Consider the following 20,646-nt stretch of genomic DNA (forward strand, 5'->3'; position numbering starts at 1 on the left):
ATCTGTTACCACGTCATATACCCCGCATTTGGTCGCTACTTGTTACGTTTTTTTTTGATTTTTGATATCACTCGCTCTCCCTCGCGATACCTATCATGTCGTTGGGTCTACTCAGAGTTCGGCGCTTGATTGGTCCTCGCGAGCATGACACATGGCTCTGCTACTCGGCTCTACACTCTGCCGTGTCGCCCACTCTACTTGGATTTATTGTCTATATCCTTGCTCTCACGGTTTCCTCGGTGTCTTTTTTCCGCTGGCGCTGCATCTCATTGGTGACATGGCTCGAGCGTCCGGGTAATTAGGTGGCATTCTGTCTTTCTTTGTCTATAACTTGTCTTTTGTGACCTTCGACCCGCTTGTTCAGGGCCTGTACAAATTATGTACCACCACTCATGTACAGCTGCGCTTACCATGTACGATACTAGGTATAATCAACAGTAAATACTCCTCCCAGACGTCTGGCTCATGTTGGTGCTAGTCTATCCTTATTCGGTGACTCATTATGAGTAAATACAAGCAATTCCCGTCTATTTATACTTAATCTTCTTTATCTTTTTCGATCTATAGATAACTTATCAACATCCATCCGGATTCTCTCTGACTCATCCGGGGTTTCATCGGCCCGATAAGCGAAATGGGAACTGATAAGCATCGCAGCCCCTCGCAAAATTGTTGTCTACTTACCCCACCAATTGCTCGCGCGTCACGACCAGACTCTTGGTTCATTCACCGATCATGGACCCCGCAAAGCCTGTCGAGCTCCCTGAGCGGCCCAAGGAGGCCCAGCCCGCTGCTGAACCTCAGGGCGAGCCGAAGCAGTCCAAGGCCGCGGCCAAGAAGGAAGCTAAGAAGGCCGCAAAGAAAGCAGCTCAGAAGGAGAACAGCTCCCGCCCCAAGGAGAACAAGCCTAAGCCCGCCAAAGCACCCAAGGAAGCTGCCGAGGCCCGGGATCCCGATGCCATGTTCAAGGTTGGCTTCTTGCACGACGTCTACAACGAACGACCTCTTTCCGAAACCATTCCCAAGATCCGCACCCGTTTCCCGCCCGAGCCCAACGGATTCCTCCACATCGGACACAGCAAGGCCATCGCTATCAACTTTGGTTTCGCAAAGTACCACGGTGGCGAGTGTATCCTACGCTTCGATGACACCAACCCTGAGGGTGAGGAGGAGAGATATTATAATGCTATCCGGGACATTGTCAACTGGTTGGGTTTCACGCCGGTGCGGGAAACTTGTGCGAGTGACAACTTCGACAAGCTCTACGAGCTCGCGGAGGACCTGATTAAGCGCGATGGAGCTTATATGTGCTACTGCACGAAAACCGAAATCAAGGCAGGACGTGGAGAGTCTGAGAGCGGACAGCGTGGTGGAGAACGTTTCGCTTGCGCGCATCGCAACCAGGATCCCGAGAAGTCGCTCGCCGAGTTCCGGGCAATGCGGGACGGCAAGTACAAGGCTGGCGATGCCTGTCTGCGGATGAAGCAGGCTCTGCTGGAAGACCCCAGGGCCCAGATGTGGGATTTGGTTGCTTGGCGCATTACGGAGAGTGAAGAGAAGGCGCAGCACCACCGCAGCGGTGGCACATGGAAGATCTACCCAACATATGATTTTGCGCACTGCTTGTGTGATAGCATTGAGGGAATTACGCACTCGCTCTGCACGACTGAATTCGAGTTGTCCCGTGTCTCTTACGATTGGCTCAACGAGAAGCTGGATGTATATCGCCCTATGCAGCGCGAGTACGGTCGTCTCAACATTACTGGCACAGTTCTTTCTAAGCGCAAGATTATCAAGTTGGTCAAGGAAGGCCATGTCCGCGACTGGGATGATCCGCGTCTCTACACTCTCATTGCCCTGCGCCGCCGTGGTGTTCCCCCAGGTGCTATCCTTTCTTTCGTCAACGAACTCGGTGTGACCAAGGCTGTCACCAACGTACAGATGCACCGATTCGACCAGAGTGTCCGCGTCTTCCTCGAGACTACCGTTCCCCGCTTGATGGTGGTCACCGAGCCCTTGAAGGTGATCATCGACGATCTCCCTGATGACCACGAGGAACTCGTCGAGGTTCCCTTCGGCAAGGACGCTTCCTTCGGCACCCACTCCGTCCCCTTCACCAAGACCGTGTACATTGAGCGCTCCGATTTCCGTGAAGTCGACTCCGCCGACTATTTCCGCCTGGCCCCTGGCAAGACCGTCGGCCTCCTCAAGGTCCCCTATCCCATCACCGCCACATCCTTCGAGAAGGACCCCGCAACCGGCACCGTCACCGTCGTGCACGCCAAGTACGAAAAGCCTGCCGAAGGCGAGACTGCTCCCCGTCCCAAGACCTTCATCCACTGGGTCGGCGAGTCCGCCAAACACAACAGCCCCATCCGCGCCGAGATCCGCGCTTTCAACTCCCTCTTCAAGTCTGAGGACCCCTCCGCACACCCGGATGGCTTCCTGGCAGATATCAATCCGAACTCGGAGGAGATTTACAAGCACGCGATGATTGAGACGGGTTTCAATGAGATTCGTCAGACGGCGCCTTGGCCCAAGGCTGCTGGAGAAGCTGATGTTGAGTCTAACCTGCACTGCGTGCGTTTTCAGGGCATGCGTATTGCCTACTTCGCTGTTGACCGCGAGTCGACGGCTGACCAGGTTATTCTCAACCGCATTGTTACTCTAAAGGATACCCAGGGTAAGAACTGAGAGCTGTGGTCTTGTAAGGGTTAGTAATACCCGAAGAATGGGATCTGAATGGCTGCAAATGCTAGCCAAGGTGGTTATTATCGGATCTTAATGATAGTATGCATTTAAGCCTTAAAAAGAATTTTTCATGATAGGATTTTGATATACCCGTTAGATGTAGATATCTTTCTAGCTATCTTATTATATAATTTCTGAATACGCAATACGAGGAACTCCGTAAATATCTTTGGAAAAGTTTTCCTAAATGATATTATAAACCTCTTCTGAAACCTCTTCCTAAATTCAATGTCTAAAGGGAAACAGCCCAGAACAAGAGTTAAGGTTCCAAAATCATTGTTATATGTAGCTATAATTATAATACATTCTCTTGAGTTCTTCTAAGTGAGTTCTAGAATGTGAACTTCACACCTGAGTATAATCCGTATTCTTGATTTCTACAACCTCCCTCTATCAATTTCCTTCAGAATCTGTCTTATAAATTTCTTCTAATTCTCTATCTCTTTTATGACTCTTCCTACCTCTCTGTTAACTCTTACTTCTCTCTCTCTCTTTCTCTCTCTCTCTCTCTCTCTCTCTCTTTTAAATATTTCTTATACCTCTCGCTTATGACTTCCTCTCACGACTTCCTCTCATAGATCTCTCTTATAAATATCTCCCTTGCCTGACTTGTTGTTTTGGTGTGAAGATGGCACTGGAAAAAAACAGGGTCGTCTGCCCGGTGACTTCAAGCTATCTCACAAGTGGAAATCGAAATAGAAAGATGACACCGATGACTGCAGGCAAAAGCAATTCAGACAAGTCCTCTCCCAGGCCAATTTTTACATGGAGAAGTTCGAGACTCGGTATGGATTTTTTTGACAGACTCAGAGCTGGTTGCTATCCGCAGAGTGGAAGGCAAGAACAAGAGAGCTATCAAGGGGGAATTGGAAATTTCGGTGTCCATGAAATGGAATTCGGGCAAGCCGGCCTTTGACCAAAACAACGAAAACATTTGAAAGGCTAAAGAACCCCGATTGACAGTGGCATTAGGGTTGTGGTGCCTAGGAATGCTGGCAGCCAATGATAAGAATTGGCACCTGCAAAATGCAGAGAAGTCGCCTCCGGAGAGACCGCGTCGAAGGTGTTATTCGCTTTCTTGCTTTTCCTTTTTCTGCTTTTCTTTTTTGCTTTTTTTTTGCTTTTCTTTTTGCTCTTATTTTTTGCCCTTCGATTCAACGGTATTTCTGCATATCAAGGAGCATGATACCCGCTATTTGCTTTTCTGTTTTTCTGAGGCTCCCTTCGATTTAATGCAATTGTTGCATATCAAGGAGAATGATACCCGTTTTTTGCTTTCCTTAGCTCTCTTCGATTTAGCCAAGGCTACTACTTGCATGCCAACTTGTGCTTTCGCACGGTAGGCTATTCTATTTCGGATATAGTAGAGAACAGGCACACTGTATCCTTGATATCTAGACCGGAGAAGTATTTTACAATATAAATATATATCCAATTATGCAGGCTTACTTGTGTATTGTAGCGTGGGGACCAAATGCGGATGTAGCCCTAGACAACGCTCATTGGCCAGAGTTTAGCCGTTAGGCCTCCTCCCATCCATTTAAATTGCGGTTGCAGACTATATGCAGCTAACGACATAATCATGTTAAAATCCACCAATTGAGATAGACCAATACGCTGATCTTCTTTCCTCCGTGCTGAAATCCTTTATCTTTCTTCGCTGACCCACAAATCGCACATTTTCTCCTGATTCAAGAGTACCCAGTACCTGTCCAGCCTTTCATTGAACTGGCAGCTTCCATCCCCGGGTTCAATACCTTTTTCATTGAAACTTTTTACGCGAGTCGTCTCTTTTCTGAGTGAAGTAGATTTCTCGTTAGTTCTGATTCCCAAAGTTGAAACTGGTGGCTCTCACAAAGGCTTCGCTCTCCAACAACCGCCTCGAACCCAGCATCTTGAACCCTATAAGTAGGTGACAATGTCTTCCCTGGCATATATAGCTATAAGCCTGTTAAGTGCTATTATGCCTCTTGTTACTGCCGATGGATCCCCGGATATCCTCCATCGAGATGTTGTGGTTATCGGCGGAGGTGCTTCCGGTGCCTACGCTGCCGTGCGGCTGCGCGATGACTTCAACAAGTCCATCGCATTGATTGAGCAACAGAGCATCCTGGTAACCCTCCTCCAAATTGATCGAACTGTTGGCGAGTACTAATGGAAAGTCGACATAAAGGGCGGTATGGTCGACACTTATGTGGATGAAAAGACCGGCGCAACGTATGACTTTGGTGTTCAGAGCTTCCTCAACGTGAGCAAAGCCAAGGACTTCTTCGACCGATTCGATATCTCAGTCAGCAGTAATTCGAGCAGTCCCATGCTAATCACCGAGTACATCGATTTCAATACCGGCGCCGAAGTCGCTTTTCAACCCCCATCCCTGACGGCGCAGATCACAGCAATCGCCAAATTCCTCGACGTAATCAAGCCATGGGAGTCTATGCTGCAACCCGGATACTGGAACTTTCCTGATCCTGACAGCATACCCGAGGATCTTCTGATTCCATTCGGGGAATTCTTAACCAAGTATGGCCTCGAAGACGGTGCACCTATCATCTACTCGACCACTGGTCTTGGAGTGGGCAATATGAGCGAAGTGGCTACTATGTTTGTGCTGCAGAGCTTTGGCTGGGACATGGCACGAGGGTTGACGGGTCAAATGGGCTTATTCACACCTACTTCTGGGGGTAACCAGGCCCTCTACAATGCCATTGCCAAGGACCTGGGTGATGATGTGTTGTACACGAGCACCGTGATTAACAGTCGCCGCACCAACTCCGGTGTCAATATTACTGTCCGCAATCATAAGACTGGAAAGATAACCCAAATTGTCGCACGTCGGCTCCTCGTTGCCATTGAGCCTACTGACGATAATGTGGCTCCTCTGGATCTCAATTCATTTGAGCGAGACACCCTAGCCAAATTCACCTACTCCAACGAATTCACGGGCCTAGTCGACAACTCCGTCTTTAACGCGAGCTATTACTACTTCAATCTGCCCTCATCCGCAGCGCCAAACCATACCCTCGTCTTCCAGGATGAGCCTATGGTCGCAAACTTCGAGTACACCGGTCTCGAGCACTTATTCCGCGTAATGATCATTGGCAACAAAACAACTACCGCTCTTGAAGCCAAGACACTGGCTCAGAGTAGCTTCAACACTTTGCTGCAAGCTGGCCGTTTGTCTGGAACAGCACACCAGACCCAAAAGCTCAACTGGGCTGCTTTCTCTGCACACGGTCCCATGCATGCTCGTGTCTCCGTTGACGAGGTCAAGAATGGGTTCTATCAGGATTTATACAAACTTCAAGGTGCTCGATGTACATGGTGGACGGGTGGTGCCTTTTCAGTCAACTTTCAGACGAAACTGTGGGAGTTTGACGAGGGTCTTATTCCCAAGATCCTTGAGGGACTCTGAAGGAAGCCCTCTATCACGCTATACAAGCGTTAAGACTGTCATCACGGAATGTTAAATGTCGAGCTAGCTGAGCATTGAGCCACTGGGCCTTGCAGATGGTCTATGAGTAGGGATATAGTACATATGTTATGGGGCATAATGATGTCGTAATTATATATGTAATTGTCTAATTTACCTACCTTAGCAAATTAGACATGAAGATATTTGTAAAATTGAACACGGAGGAGGTCTAGGAAGAGGTCTGCAAAGAGGACTAAAAAGCACGCCACTAAAAACGAACTGAAAACGAACTGAAAACGAACTGAAAACGAACTGAATCTTAACCACTCAACCTCTCCCTATGACCGGACCACTAGATTTATGCATGTCATAGTATATAATAAGAAAGCAGTCCTCAAACTGGTCCACTAAAGTAGATATGTCAAATACTCCTTCTCGCTCAACCTGTACATACCCCTAAAGCTTCGCCAATCTCTTCCCCTCCTCAAATCTATAAACAACATCCCCAAAAGCCCCCGTCGGAAAAACATAAAACCACCTCAAATCCTCCAGTCCCGTATTAACAACCCCATGCTCCGCATCACCGGGAATAAACACCGTACTCCCCGCCTCAACTTTATTAACAACCCCATCAATCGTAACCTCGCCCACTCCCTCTAGGATATGGTATATCTCAGCTTGCACATGACGGTGCGGACAAAGGTGTCCTGTGCGAGGCGGGCAGACTGCGATGCCGGCGGAGAGGTCTGAGGTTGGTGTTTGCGGTTGCGAGATTAGGGTGTGCCAGGTTAGGGTGCCGTTTGCGGTAGTTGGGAAGGATTCTGGGGGTTTGGTTGTTGTGTATGTTGAGGGGATTATGGTTGCTTTTGTTTTTGGGATTGAGATTCTTCTGGGGGTTGATGGTGGTTGAGGGGTGGGCATGTTGGTGAGGTAGAGGTGGGGATCCATGGCTTCTGTTTCGTGTTGATGGATGTTGAATTGATTTAAGCAGGAGCAATAGAGCTTTGGGTTTTTTCAATGGAGGATTGAGAAATAGATGGGGTTTAAAATGAAATTGACGATGAGATCGTACATTATCCTGTCAGGGTTGTGATTTATATACTTCCCCGCGGAGACCCACAATTCGACAGGACTGGATTACTGAAAGGAGTATGAGGGTCCATAGACTTCGGCACATATCTAGACCGACCCAGCGGAGGAAAGTGACTAATTATAGTCTTCGGGGCTTCCATGTGGCTTCGATCTAGAGAATAGCATTGTGAATGTGTAGATGTGCAGGTTATAATCCCTTCATTTGTGGATGTAGGTAGTATAGTGGGGTTGGAAAGTTTGATGAAATAATGACCAATGTTTAGGATCATTTTATCAGTCACCAGTTGGATATTAGACTAAAGAGTGATACATAAGCTATCTAAAAGACGATTCAAATGACCTCTGAAAAGACCCTTCAAAAGACAAGAGGTGGAAGCGTATCTGTTAGGCGGTTTCGCTGGTCTCCAGCTTCAAATTTTTGAACCGCCACCGTACACCAGTGAGCACCATGGAGACCTCGGGCCTCTATATAATCACCTCCACTCATCTTGAAACAAAACAGCTATGCATTCAATCCTACCAAAGACACAAAATGTCCAACTACTAGTTGTTTTATACATAAACTACGAGGAAAGAAAGCCCAGGTTGAGAACCAGAAACCGCGAAATATCAATTCAGCGCAAGAATAATAAGAGAAAATGCAAGCCCTCCTGAGTACTACCAAACAACTCAGAATTCAAAAGGGACGGGGGTATGTATGTAGCTGAACTGCCGAACAGAACGCGGGTGGGAAGACAATTGGGACACAATCATCAAGACCGTGATTGAAAGCGGCATTTCATCATCTGTCAGACCAGACCAGGAACAAGGAACAGGAACAGGAACAGGAACACGAGCATGATCGCGAAAAAGCCATACATGCGGGGAAAAAAGAGCAACAGCTGCGAAGAGTGCAGAAGAGGGAAGAGGCAAGTTGGAAATTCGAGATCGAAGTCGAAATGAAGCCAGAGACCAAAACCACCACCCGGGCAGAGACAGAGAAACAAGAATGAGGCGTTAAAAGCAAGAGAACAGGTGTAACAGGGGTAACGTGAGAAGGAAAACGTGATGGAAACAAATACTAGATAAGACCCCATACTCGTGCTGCGGGCTACCAAGATATGCATCCAGAGACATATACCAGACAAGGACAAGGACAAAATTTATGCCGGATCAGGACTCCATGATCATGCAATGAGAGACGAAAGGAAAAAGAGAGAGAACAATAGGAGATACGTAATCACATGTCAAAATTGTCGTCAACGTTGAAGATCCCTGGCTCCGTCCCGTCCGTCTTCTGAACGCCGCTCATGCGCTGATCGTTCGAGTTCGTAGCCCGGTGCGTGCGCTGCCATGACTCCTCGTGCATGGGGTCCTCGTCCATCCGGTCAGCAGGGTCGTGCTTAAGGTGGTGGTCGATCGAGCTCTCGTTCACAAAGGTGAAGCCCTTGAAGTTGGCTTGCATGCCAGGAGACAGAGGGGTGGACCCGGGCATCAAGCCATTAGCCAGAGCGGCTGCGCGCTCATGCAGGGAGTTGTTGGTCTCCAGGGCATTGGTGAACTCCGGGTCGAAATTCGAGGTGTCGAGATCGGACTGCAGCTTTGGTTTGAATGGGGGAATGACCTGCTTGCGGCCCAAGGCCTCCCAGTCAACATCACTGAAGAAGGGGTGTGCCATAAGCTCCTTCGCATCGCCATTGGCGCCGAGTCGGTGCTTGGGATTCCGGTTCAGCAGACCCTTGACGAAATTCCGACCCTCGGTGCTGAGCGCATCGCGGGGGAACCGCACTTTGCCGAAAGCAATGTTCTTGTACATTTGCTGGGTATCCTCGGCGTAGAACGGACTCCAACCACAACACATCTCAAAGACCAAGACTCCCAAAGACCAGAAATCAACCATCTTGGTGTATCCTTGCTCGTCCAGCAAGACCTCCGGGGCAAGATACTCGGTGGTACCACAGAACGTGTTGGTGGTATCGTTTTGGCTCAAGTTGGCCTTGGAAAGGCCAAAGTCACACAGCGCAATGTGACCGTTAGCGTCAAGCAGGATATTCTCCGGCTTCAAATCGCGGTACACGATATCATGATCGTGCAGATGCTGTAGTGCCAAGATCAACTCGGCAATGTAGAACTTGGCACGGGCCTCCTGGAAGCGACCTTCGCGCTGGAGATGCCAGAACAGTTCACCGCCAGACATGTAATCCGTGACCAGGTACAGATCCGTGGGGGTCTGGAAAGAGAATTTCAGACCAACGATAAACGGCGACGCCGTCATTGCAGTGCGCACGAGAATGTTGCGCTCGCCCAATGTGTGCACTACCTCCTTCTTTTGAATGATCACCTTCTTAGAAAGGACCTTCATGGCATAGATCCGCTCAGTATCCTTCTTCTTAACCTGGTAGACCTGACCGAAGGTTCCCTTGCCGATGAGCTTCAGAATGTGGAAGTCGTTCGGGCCCACCTGTCTACGCTCCGTCATCTCGAATCGCATCTGCAGATGGATCTCGCCCGACACCTGGCTGTCTCCCGCAGCACGAGCGACCAGTGGGAACCAGCCTTCCAACCGGCTGTGGTCTTCCTTCAGATTGATGGCGAGGCGCACGTGGCCCAGGAACGCCTCTTGGTTGCTGCGGTCGTAAACGGTAACATCGACCTCGGACTGGTCACCGAGTACATCACTAGAAGAAATATTTAGCACGAGAGCGGACTTGGAACAGCGAATACAGGAACAAGGAAAAGCTTACAAGACCGCCTCATGATCCCAATGGGGATCCGTCACGGGGGTTCGCCCCTTGTGATCGTGCCCGTCCAGGGCACTGTTGTAGCTACTTTGGCGGCTCTTCATCGGGATGGCCATGGGAATACCAGCCTCGGCATCCGATTGCATCTGCCGCCGCTTCTTCTCCTCTTCCCCAGATCGGGCACCCCCGGAGATATACTCGTTCCACTCGAAAACGCAAACGACGTAGGGATCGAAGCTGGGGCGCAATCCGCGGCCCTCGGAGATCTTCACAAACAATTTACCCTTCAGTGGCCCCACAGGAGCTCCATTCTGAGGGGAGGCGCTGGATTGGCGGGGGAAAGCCTCGTCGAGCTTCATAGCGATTTCGTCGGTGGAACTGTCCATACCGTCCGAGTGTGGTTGTTGCTCTTGCCGTTGCTGTTCCTCTTGCGACTCCTCGGACTCGCTCGCGCGCGGGGCGGAGGTGACGGACTTCTTGTCGGCCGATTGGTCGTCGTTGGACATGGCCCGGGGAGTCAACGGGGGGTATTCTTGAGACGCACCCCATCGGGTGCGTTTCCAGTCAGCTTGGCAAGGTTCTCGGAAGATATGGAAACGTGCGGCATCTCGTGGTTGAGCAAAGGAGCTTCAGAGGGGCAAAAAGCAGCATCGGAAGAAGCAGAAGGAATAGATGGATTGGAAAAATGTGTGGCAAGAACGGGGTCATCAGAGACGCTAGAGACTGGTAGGGAAGTTTGACGGCGAGAAGGAGGGACGGAGGTGGACGGGTTGAGATATTTCTTCAACATATGAAATATCGAAGGCCCGTCGGTCTGCTCGAGACTCGACGCAAGGTCCATCTCGTCTGACTCCTGCTGGAGCAAAGAATGGGGCGGAGTAGGAAGGTTGGTGGTAGGCATCACCTCCATCTTATCTAAACCCTCTCCATCCTCCCGCTCCATCATGACGAAGGACTCGGAGGAGGTGCTCGGGTGATGGGTAGTGGTGGTGGTGGTAGTGGTGGAGGAGAATTGTGTGGGTGTTTGTGATGGAGAGGGATCCACCGAGGAAGACTTCGAGAGATATGACCAGAGCCGGGGCAAATTCGCTTTTTCACCAGAGAAAGAACCAACCTGGAAGTAGTTATGCATGATGGAGGGCAGACGCTTGTCCGCGGGATCGGGCTGAGGGGTTGCGATGCCCGTGGGAGTGGACCCGTTTGACCCGATCTGGTCGGGGATGTCGTCTTCGGGGCTGGAGCTATACGGGCGCAGAAGATTAGCATTTGCCATGGTTGAAAGTGCGGACAACGAGTGCTGGTGTGGGATAGGGAATATATATAGACATCTCATCGGTCGGTCATGTCCAGATCTCCAAGATCTCCACGTGCGACCGGGACGATCATGCAGTTTCTTTTGCAGGAAACGTCCGGCAAGTCCAAAGTAAGTGGGGGGAATGTCAAGGCCGAATTCGACCCAAAAAAATCTCCAGACTCTGGCATTGTATAGATCGGGGATCAGGCCTCATGAGACAAGGTCTGCAGGGGATAATCGTCCATGCAATGCGGTGTGAGGGGAGAGGGGATGGCGGACCCTCTTTTTTGAGCAACCCTCGAAGTCCCGAGACCGACTTTTTATTGATCCCCCACCATGAAGTCGTGAGGGCAGGAGGGAAGATAACAGAGTAGGAAGGTGTAGAGCAGTATTCAAAATGGCAGGATTCAAAGCAGCATGACTCACATGGGTGATTTCATGTCGCCGTCGGCGTGCAGCTCAGTTCCACTCGCAGCAGCCATTGCGTTTCCATCAACGAGACCTCCGCCAGATAATAAGAAGACGAGGCGTTAGGCGGGGTGGGGGGCGGAGGAAGGAAGAGGTGGAAGAAAGAAGAGAAAAACGGCGATGGCGGGTTGGTTGGTTAGTGGCTGAGTTGGTGTTGGTGGTGGACTTAAGTTGGACTGTGTAGGTCAAGAGTCAAGAGGGAAAAAAAGAAACTTTGACGCCGCCCGATTGATGAGCTAAGGGAGATTGCGGGATGGAGGTCCCCGATCGGCTTCGGCTCCCAATGAGGAGGAGGAGGAGAGGTTGGAGATTATTATATAGACAATATCTCGGTACAGCTATTGTGGTCTCCCTATAAATAGTCGAGAAATTATGAGACGCGAGAAAGTTCATGGATTCAAAGAATCAAGTCGAACTGGGATTCGAGGAGACTCGAAAGGAGTCGACCCGGTGGTTTTAATAAGAAGCCCAGGTCGGAACCAAAGAAACAGAAGGAGAGATTCTTCATTCAGCCATTGGGCTCTTTATTCTGATTTTAAACCACTTGGGGGCTGTGGCTAACTACTCAAATAAGTAAAAAAATGATCAAAGGGCTGAAGAAAAAAGGCTGACCATCAGCTGAGTGCAGGTGGGATTGGTTTAGAATAAGACGGGGCGTTCTCGTAGAGAGAAGGGTTCTTTGTATATAGAGTTCGAGTCGATAGAAAAGAGGTCAGTGAGTATTTCAAAGAAACTACTGACCAGCACCTATCTTTAGTTTGAGCTATCATCGTGGTCTCTAGTCAGTTGCGACCGAGTCAAGCTTCTATGATCGTTTAGCTGTACGATGACCTCGCCCTCTCTTTCCACGGCCAAATCCACCAGTCCGGAGGGCGACCGAGTCCCTCTAACCAGTGATCCAGTTGAACCAGCAGACCGGCAGGGAGGCAAATCCCTCAAAAGTGGAGAGACCGAAGGGGGGGGAATACGCCGCAATCAAACCAACCAGAAATTGGGCCATTATTATTTGTATGGCAGAACCCAGACCCAAAGAATAAAAAACCCTGGTGGAGTCTTTTTGAATGCTGTCCCTCTCCCGAGTTTCTCGAGTGGCGGACTGATTCTTCCTGTTCGGATACTCCGTATACTTAGGATTACTATACTCGAACTATGTAGACTGACAGTGCTGTACTCGGCATGCAGCATGGCAGCACGGAGTATTGTGCAGGAACCAGCCAGCCAATGATTTATTGATTGGTGATGAAATTATTTAAAATAATTATTTGAGTTATTCAGATATGGAATTATGATTATCACAATGAAGATCATTGTTCCCAGGGTGAACCAATCGATTCCCATGATTTGCATCAGCCACGGGAGACTGAAGTGTATCAGGACTCTAAGAAAATTCCTGACGCCTTTCTTCCCCCGATACACGACATGAATCTGATCAAGAATGGACGTGTTGGCGATTCCAGTCCAGCAAAGGCAAGGCATCCATCGGGGGTGGCCTAGCACTTACTTCTTCTACTGGCACGTGGGCAATCTTGAAATTCGCCTCTTTCAGCATGCATACATACTACTGCTCTTTTGCTTGATCGAATTCTCTACCAAATTGATTTCTTTCGACCTCCCTTCCTTCCCATTATCGCGTATACCCGACCGAATAGACGAGAATCTCCGCCATCTCCGCTTTCAAGGCGGGGTACAAAGTACAGTATGTACTCCGTACATTCTCGTCTTTCTCCTCTCGCTCGTCAGGCAGTACAACATAGTGGACCCAGTCACAGTCCAATTCTCAATCTTCTGGATGGAGAACCACCCCCGCGATTCCCATGTCACCTCCTCTTCTCTCTCTTTCTTTCTAGACATCCATGGATATCCAATCCCGTGTAACCATGATCGAGTCCGATCGGCAATTCTTCAAATACGTGCAATCGCGATCGTGCGGCGCCCAGCGTCATGCCAGTTTCCCCTTGCATGGAAGAAGGTGACTGTCCATCGCTACATTCCTTCGACCTACCAGGCCCTCCCGTGGCTTGCCCCCATGGCGCTTGAAATACTTCCGCGTCTTTTTGGGAGGTATGTGATAAATTCGTGATTCATGTACAGTACTCCTGACTGCAGTTTCGATAGAATACGGGCTTTCTCTCTCACCGTACTGTAGCACTTCAAACTAGCAGGGCGACTATTGAAGTACAGGTACCCGGTGATCTCCACTAACTGCGTCATAGGGCACCCACCATAGGGGTCTTAACCTCATGTCAGTCCGACCTGGATGGATCGATAGAACTGCCCGAAGTTGTGGTCATATATACATGCCACAAAAACAATGCAAGCTTGTTACAGCATGGTGGGGATAATATGAAGGAGGATCATGAATCGTAGATTGGAAAAGGATAAAGCAACGCTGCTCTCTGTTCGAGCTCTGGAAGACGTTGGTCCGCCTACAAAAGTAAAATCCATTGTCCAGGGCGGGGGAAGATCTACACCTGCCCCTCACTCTTTCTCCCCTCCAGGTCCCACGACAGGGAAGCGAACGGGATCTCGATATCGTATCGGAAACCTGACCCCAAAGATCTCGTTCGTTATTAATTGACCAGGGTTTCGGTTCATGGTACAAGATTCCTAATTCTTGGGTTGTTTTCTGTTACAGTCCAGGATCACCGTGTCTGGTACCTCAATCACTAGTGATGCACATTCAGAGTCGATATTAGGTCTGCTAATCCACGGTACAAGGACAAATCAGAGTCGGTAGGTTCATGTAGATCATCCAACTTTCTCGGGCTATCCGAGGTAGCGCTTTAACATACCAGCCTCTCAACAGTACGCAGAAATTCGGTATGTTGAGCACATCCCACTACCTGCTTTCCACTAGGTCCTGCACTCCGGCAGCAAAACATCATCTGCATAGATACGTGTAGCTTGGTAAATCATTAGGACTAAACCTGAAATCGAGAATAGCAATGGAGACTCCTATTCGCAGGTCATACGCCAGGTGCTATGCTGTTCCACGATTGCCAGGTATGTAACTATGCAGCCATGCATCTATAGCCATGCACCCGAGACTCTTCCCGAGGCTACTGAGGGGTCCGTTGCCGCTGCATGCAGAGGATTCGACATATACTTCTGGAAGCGTTGAGCAACAGCCCGCTGTCGGATTGGCTGATAAGGGTGCAGAATGACATACTTGACAGGAGGGCTTGCTGCAGAGTCAAATGTCGACGCAGTATGCTCAGGTCCGAGCCAGAGGATCACAGTATACCTCTCTCGGGCCTAAGCGGTGATGAACTCATTCAAAGCAGGTTTCTAGGTTTCAATGACTGTCTTTGTTTAATGGGAGGTCAAACCTCTGAAGAGGAGAGAAACAATGGGTAGTCAATGATATAGTTGCATGTGATAGTGAGTTTGGCATTAAGCTGTCAGTAGACAATTCCGACCAGTGTACAAAGCACTCCCACGACTAGTAGAACCATAATTATTGTAATGAAAATGATAATAATAATAATAATAATAATAATTAGTACGACTAACGGTCAAAGTGATTTGAGAAAGCTGTATGTAGTCAATGGTACATCAAGCCCGGCACCCAGAGCCAGTCATATCAAGTCGTCAAAGGTTGAATGTCTGGTAGGGCAGCTGCGACTATCCAAAGTAAGTGGATAGAGTCCGTGCTAGGGGCCAGACTAAACGGTCTAAACTGTGCTCAAGCACGATCCTCTCGGGAGAGAACGGCGAGCTAGTTAGCCGCCCGGTGAACCTTTATGGCTGAAGTAGGCTAATCTGTATGGGAATCCCGAGCATGAGCTCATCGTGCGGCAATGGATGAGTAACTACGGAGTACTCTCTCCGCATTGTGTTCAACGGCCTAATGACAGACACAATACTCATTGACTGCTGACCAGTACCAGATGAGGACAATGGAGTATGAAACAAAGGAGGGCTGTGTTGGGTCTAGAATCCCACCCAAAGGAGGGCTGCTGATCCACTGTGTTGGAGTTCAACCGAGTTGCCCGAGCTGATCGAGGGGGAGGGGTAATATGACGTCATGGGAAGAGTAGGGCTCAGGCTGATCACATGCTCAAGACTAGCCGCCAATCACGTGATTACAAAAAGCGGTGAACATGAGACACAACTCACGTGAGGTCCAAAATTCTCACGTGACGCCATCGAGCTCATTGGTTTTGCCAAAACAGCCTCGCCGTGCACATCGGACGGATATCACTCTGTGCATCGAGACTCCGTTAGTTGTCGCTAATATGCCTCGAAAGCTCAGGGCAGCTGCCCAAGCGGCTGCTAAGTCTATGAGTATGTGCCCTAGAGCGGTCAAGCCTTGAAAGACACCCAGTCTTCTATACCAATTGCCCCTGTGAAACGCGTTGCGACTAACTATTTCCCCAGAAAATGTCCCGACATTACCAGACCTCTCAGACGAGGAAATGATAGATGCCCCTCCATCACAGCCGTCATCGCCTCCCATCGAAGAGCCAAACTCCCCCGACGACGACCCCGATATGGAGCCCGAAGCCAACGAGCAAGACGCGGATGAAGCACAGGCCGACACGCCTGGTGAATCTAAAGAACAAGAGAACAACGCCGGAACTCCTGCCGCAGATGATATCACACAACTTGACGGTGCAACAGACACACCTACTCATGCTATTGGTCGCCCCGCCATCCCGCGCAAACGCCGTCTTGGTCGTCCCCCAAAAAACCGTCCACCAGACTGGGATGCGCCAGACGGCTCCCAAACCCCAATTCGCGTCACAACTCCCGTCAAGCGCCGACGAGGTCGCCCTGCCGCTAGCGGTGGCCGCTGGGCACGGAATCGTGGACCTGTGCACAACACTCAAGTTCCCGTTGACAAAGAAGGAAACATGATGGATGTGATTGGAGATGAAGTGGCTCTCCCTCCCAACCCGGTGGGTGACAGCAAAGTTGATGAGAATGGCCATCTCCTCGGAGGCCGCGAATACCGAGTCCGCACTTTCACTATCCTCAACCGCGGTGACAAGCTGTACATGCTGTCGACCGAGCCAGCGCGATGCATCGGATTCCGGGACTCATATCTGTTCTTCCAAAAGCATAAGATGCTCTACAAGATTATCATCGACGACGACGCCAAGCGCGATCTGATTGAGCGCGATATTATCCCGCATTCCTATAAGGGTCGTGCTATCGGTGTGGTCACGGCGCGTTCGGTGTTCCGTGAGTTCGGCGCAAAGATCGTCGTTGGCGGTAAGAAGATTTCCGACGATTATGATGAGCAAGCTGCTCGGGAACGCGGTGATGTGGAGGGAGATCTTGCCGTTCCAGAGGATAAACTTCCTGCTCCTGGAGAACCATACAATCGCAATCAGTATGTCGCATGGCATGGTGCTAGCAGCGTTTACCATACGAACGCACCTTCGGTGCCAATGGCTGGTGGAAAGCCTCTCGATCCCAAGAAGCGGAGGATTCCTGTAACAGACGAGAACTGGATGTTCGAGCATGCTCGAGCCGCAAGGTGAGTTCCCATGCATAAACCTGTCTAACCACTGTCAACCCGAGTACTATTCATACTAACTCGATCAATCTAGCCAATTCAACTCCAAGCTTGTCGAGATGCGTCGCGCCACCATGGACGGTATTTACGACGTCCACACCAACACCATGCAATATCCGCAGATCATGCAACCAACTCACGCCCGCTGGGAGCGCGTGCCTCCCAGCGAAGTCCGCACCACAGCCGAGCTCATGTCCACGCTCAGCATCGCGAACAAGCAGTCCACTGCGGACTCGCAATCCGTATCTGCCGAACCCACCGACTCTGCAGACAAGCATGACGACCAGACCCAAAACACCACCATCTTCCCGCCCGTTTCCTCGCACATCTCCGACCGCTATGTCGTCACAGACATTGTCTACGAGTCACCGCCATACTCGAATATGGGCGTTCCCGGCCCGGACGGCGATTTGCGTAATCTGAACCCGAATGGTCTTGCCAGTATTGCCAACCCTAAGCACGCGGAGTTCATGACACCCGAGATCCTGGCACTTCTGCCTGATGACTGCAAGGACGCTTTGATCGATGGGGCAGCTCGCGAGATTCAGTGGAAGTCGAAGTGGAGCACCGAGTCTCAAGACGGGATGCGCGCGCAGCCGTCGAAGAGTTATGCTTGGTACCCTTGAAGCTGAAGCGCAAGTACTCGCACGGACGGTCCTTCGTTTAGTCTGCTCGAAGCACATGCTTCATTCTCACCAAGAGCGGTGCAGCATGTTCGCTTCAAATCATGTTTTCTCAAAAGGAGTTACGCTTCGAAGGCGCGGTTTTACAACAAATTTCTGCTGCGGATGATGGGTTTTCTTTTTTACTTTTCTGGACGACAGTTTGTTTTATGGGTATTTTTACGGGATTTAGCATGGGAATGGGAGTGGTTTCAATTCACGATCATGGCGGAATTTTCGGAAACGTACCATGGGAGTTACTCTTTCTGGGAAATGCTATTACCACCTTGTTTTCTACCTTCGCGACGAGGTTTGAGATGTTCATGACGCTTTTGGTATCAAGTAACCGACAATGTAATGGCTAGCTGGACTTTGGGTAGTTGAGAGTGTCTACTAAATGTCCGGTAGTAGATGCCTGTGTGTGACCTGGTGTGAATCTGGGTGTAATGAATATGGAAGGACTCGCGGTGGTTCTGATTAATCTATCTTGGGCATCCATTCCACGTACAATCTTGATCAAGCTCATAGGTTGTAGTAATGTTCTCACACTCCGAGAGTGAACTTCCAAGGTTCTGATGCTTTATTGGAATGCTTGGACGCTCGACAGCACAGAGGCTCAATAGCTAATATTTGTGGCTGAGGCTAATCGCACGCCAGCTTACGCTTTCGCTCGACAGGCTATTCCATTCCAGATATGATGCATAACCGGTACACTAAGTACCTAGATATTCTCATAATACCTATTAAGCCTTTTACTTTAGCTATCAAGAAAGACAGTTCAAAAGACTTTCAGAAAGAGCTTTCATAAGAGGGAAAGTTAAAGCGTACATAGTTTCTCCAGTCTATATATCAACGATCCAGTGTAGTTATTCTCTACTAGATTCGAAAATGGATCAGTCTGTCGTGTGATTAGCCTCAGCCTACATTGTTAGAAAGATGATATTGCAAATCGATGGTAAATACCAGGTTACATGGCAGGAACGACATATCTAGATGAGTCAATTATGAGAAAGGAACCGGAAGCAAAAGGAAATAGACAAAGTAGAAAAGAAAAGAGCACCGCAAACTCGTCTGGATTCTCGGGTTGTTTAGGACAGGAATATGTGAGATGGATCGAGTAAAGCAATCACGATCCCAAAGGAGGTTCTGAGCCATATTGAAAATGTATAAAGGAAGAAAGAAAGGAGAATTTAGGTCGAGCTCTCAGCGCCAGGATACACAAAAACAGAGGAAACGAAATACAGGGCTTGCTTGTAAGATGAGAAACGAGGTAGGAAAAAGCATCCAATGCATGGGGGAAAACAAGAACCCCCTCCACCGCACCAAAAGAGACGAGACGAAGAGAAGTGCAAATGCGTGGTGTTAATATTCAAGGGCCGATGACTCGCTACATAGCCATTTCGGCCTTGAGCTTGGCCAGTTCGGCCTCCTCGTCTTCTTCCTCGTTTGCGTGTGGCTTGTTGACTGTATATCGTTAGCATGCGACTCTTTGGAAATCGTGAGACACCACCTCGTAGCGTGTGAACTTACGCTCTGTATTCCCAGCAGCGGGTAGACCCTCCAAGCGAGTTCCCACTGGCGTAGGCCCGGTGTTGAGCATGCGCTCGTCCATCGCCTCCTGCTCCAGTCCCTCCAGCTCGGCCTCCAGGTCTCCCTCGTCCATCGTCTCGCCCAGCGGCATGGTCGTAATAGCGTCGCCAATTTCCTGGCTGATCATTTGTTGTTCTCGGAGTATTTCCCTGCAAGTAGTCATCAGTAAAAATATCCTTTCCCATATCACTCGTGTCTTTTGCTCTCTCCCCCCTCGAACACTCATCACATACATCGTGTTGTCAACCTGCTCCAGCGTCATTCCGTTGTGGATCGTCTTCATAGCATCACCAGCCGACTTCATAGCCTGGAGCGTCTCATGGTTGATATTCGCCGCCTCGATTGAGTAAATCTGTTGCTCAAGCTGCATGACCTGCGCCGAGGTCTGCTCAAGGGTCTTCTCATGCTGATGTTTCCGTCGCAGCGCAGCTTTCGCGGCTATATCATTCGAAGAAAAAGCCCGCGTTAGCTCTTATCATCCTCATAGATCGATCAACATGCATGGCCCCGTCCCCAAAACTTTGATTTGCGGGGGGGGCCTGGGGGTTGTGGCAACTGTACCGTTCTTATTTGTGGCAACGTGTTTCCGTGCTGCGGCATCTTGCTCCGCGATCAGGCTCTCAACATGCTTCTCCCGCTTCTGCAGCATGTCCAGCTGTCGCCGGAGACCGAGGATGGCTTCCTTGGGGGCATCCTTCCGCTTCTGAGCGGCGGCGCCGCCGAACCAGGACCACATGGTTGCGGATGGAATGCGACGTAGGTCGGTTGGGTTCTAAGATGGGTGGGTTGGTGGTGTTTATCTGGGCGGATCAGGCAGCACTGGTAGTGCAGGGATCCTCGCGGTGCGCCTGCGACTCGTGCGGCACGTCAGATGGCGGCGGTGGGTAGGGTAGGCTCCAGGCAAAAGTCAAAGGCCGGGGCGATAGCGCTAGGTCGAGGAGGGAATCAAAGAAGAGGGAGACGAGTAATGAAAGGGTCGAGAATGGTGATCAGGGCAGGATACGCTCAGAAATCACGGATCGGCGGACGTAGTCACGGATGAAGCCAAAATGGAGGGGAGTGATTCCCCTCGCTGGGCCCGATGACATACACTCGATAGGGGTCACGTGGCAACCGCCTCAACTGGTCGA

The 20,646-nt window shown here is 50.0% G+C and overlaps 6 protein-coding genes across 6 annotated transcripts; 3 read left to right on the forward strand and 3 right to left on the reverse strand.

Annotated features, from left to right (window-relative positions):
- Positions 1-735: 735 nt before the first annotated feature.
- On the forward strand, positions 736-2,694 carry N7473_000689 (glutamine--tRNA ligase; the record flags this gene model as incomplete). Its single annotated transcript, XM_057146629.1, has 1 exon — positions 736-2,694. One exon carries the CDS (start codon positions 736-738, stop codon positions 2,692-2,694), a length of 1,959 nt encoding a protein of 652 aa, XP_057014515.1.
- Positions 2,695-4,458: 1,764 nt separating this feature from the next.
- N7473_000690 (uncharacterized protein) lies at positions 4,459-6,166 on the forward strand (the record flags this gene model as incomplete). The annotated part of the gene is made up of 2 exons (XM_057146630.1): positions 4,459-4,864; positions 4,925-6,166. Exons 1-2 carry the CDS (start codon positions 4,670-4,672, stop codon positions 6,164-6,166), a joined length of 1,437 nt encoding a protein of 478 aa, XP_057014516.1. The 5' UTR covers positions 4,459-4,669.
- Positions 6,167-6,622: 456 nt separating this feature from the next.
- N7473_000691 (uncharacterized protein) lies at positions 6,623-7,114 on the reverse strand (the record flags this gene model as incomplete). The annotated part of the gene is made up of 1 exon (XM_057146631.1): positions 6,623-7,114. One exon carries the CDS (start codon positions 7,112-7,114, stop codon positions 6,623-6,625), a length of 492 nt encoding a protein of 163 aa, XP_057014517.1.
- Positions 7,115-7,843: 729 nt separating this feature from the next.
- schA (serine/threonine protein kinase SCH9) lies at positions 7,844-12,310 on the reverse strand. Its single transcript, XM_057146632.1, has 4 exons — positions 11,699-12,310; positions 10,523-11,219; positions 9,982-10,454; positions 7,844-9,915 (listed from the first exon to the last, which is right to left on the reverse strand). Exons 1-4 carry the CDS (start codon positions 11,752-11,754, stop codon positions 8,478-8,480), a joined length of 2,664 nt encoding a protein of 887 aa, XP_057014518.1. The 5' UTR covers positions 11,755-12,310; the 3' UTR covers positions 7,844-8,477.
- Positions 12,311-15,978: 3,668 nt separating this feature from the next.
- N7473_000693 (chromatin structure-remodeling complex subunit RSC7) lies at positions 15,979-17,890 on the forward strand (the record flags this gene model as incomplete). Its single annotated transcript, XM_057146633.1, has 3 exons — positions 15,979-16,027; positions 16,121-17,225; positions 17,299-17,890. 3 exons carry the CDS (start codon positions 15,979-15,981, stop codon positions 17,888-17,890), a joined length of 1,746 nt encoding a protein of 581 aa, XP_057014519.1.
- Positions 17,891-19,313: 1,423 nt separating this feature from the next.
- Positions 19,314-20,252, reverse strand: N7473_000694 (ESCRT-III subunit protein SNF7; the record flags this gene model as incomplete). Its single annotated transcript, XM_057146634.1, has 4 exons — positions 19,314-19,390; positions 19,457-19,665; positions 19,750-19,954; positions 20,078-20,252. 4 exons carry the CDS (start codon positions 20,250-20,252, stop codon positions 19,314-19,316), a joined length of 666 nt encoding a protein of 221 aa, XP_057014520.1.
- Positions 20,253-20,646: the final 394 nt, after the last annotated feature.

This window comes from Penicillium subrubescens (assembly GCF_028828155.1).
Source record: "Penicillium subrubescens strain IBT 31985 chromosome Unknown utg000001l_segment0_segment0, whole genome shotgun sequence".
NCBI lineage: Eukaryota > Fungi > Ascomycota > Eurotiomycetes > Eurotiales > Aspergillaceae > Penicillium > Penicillium subrubescens.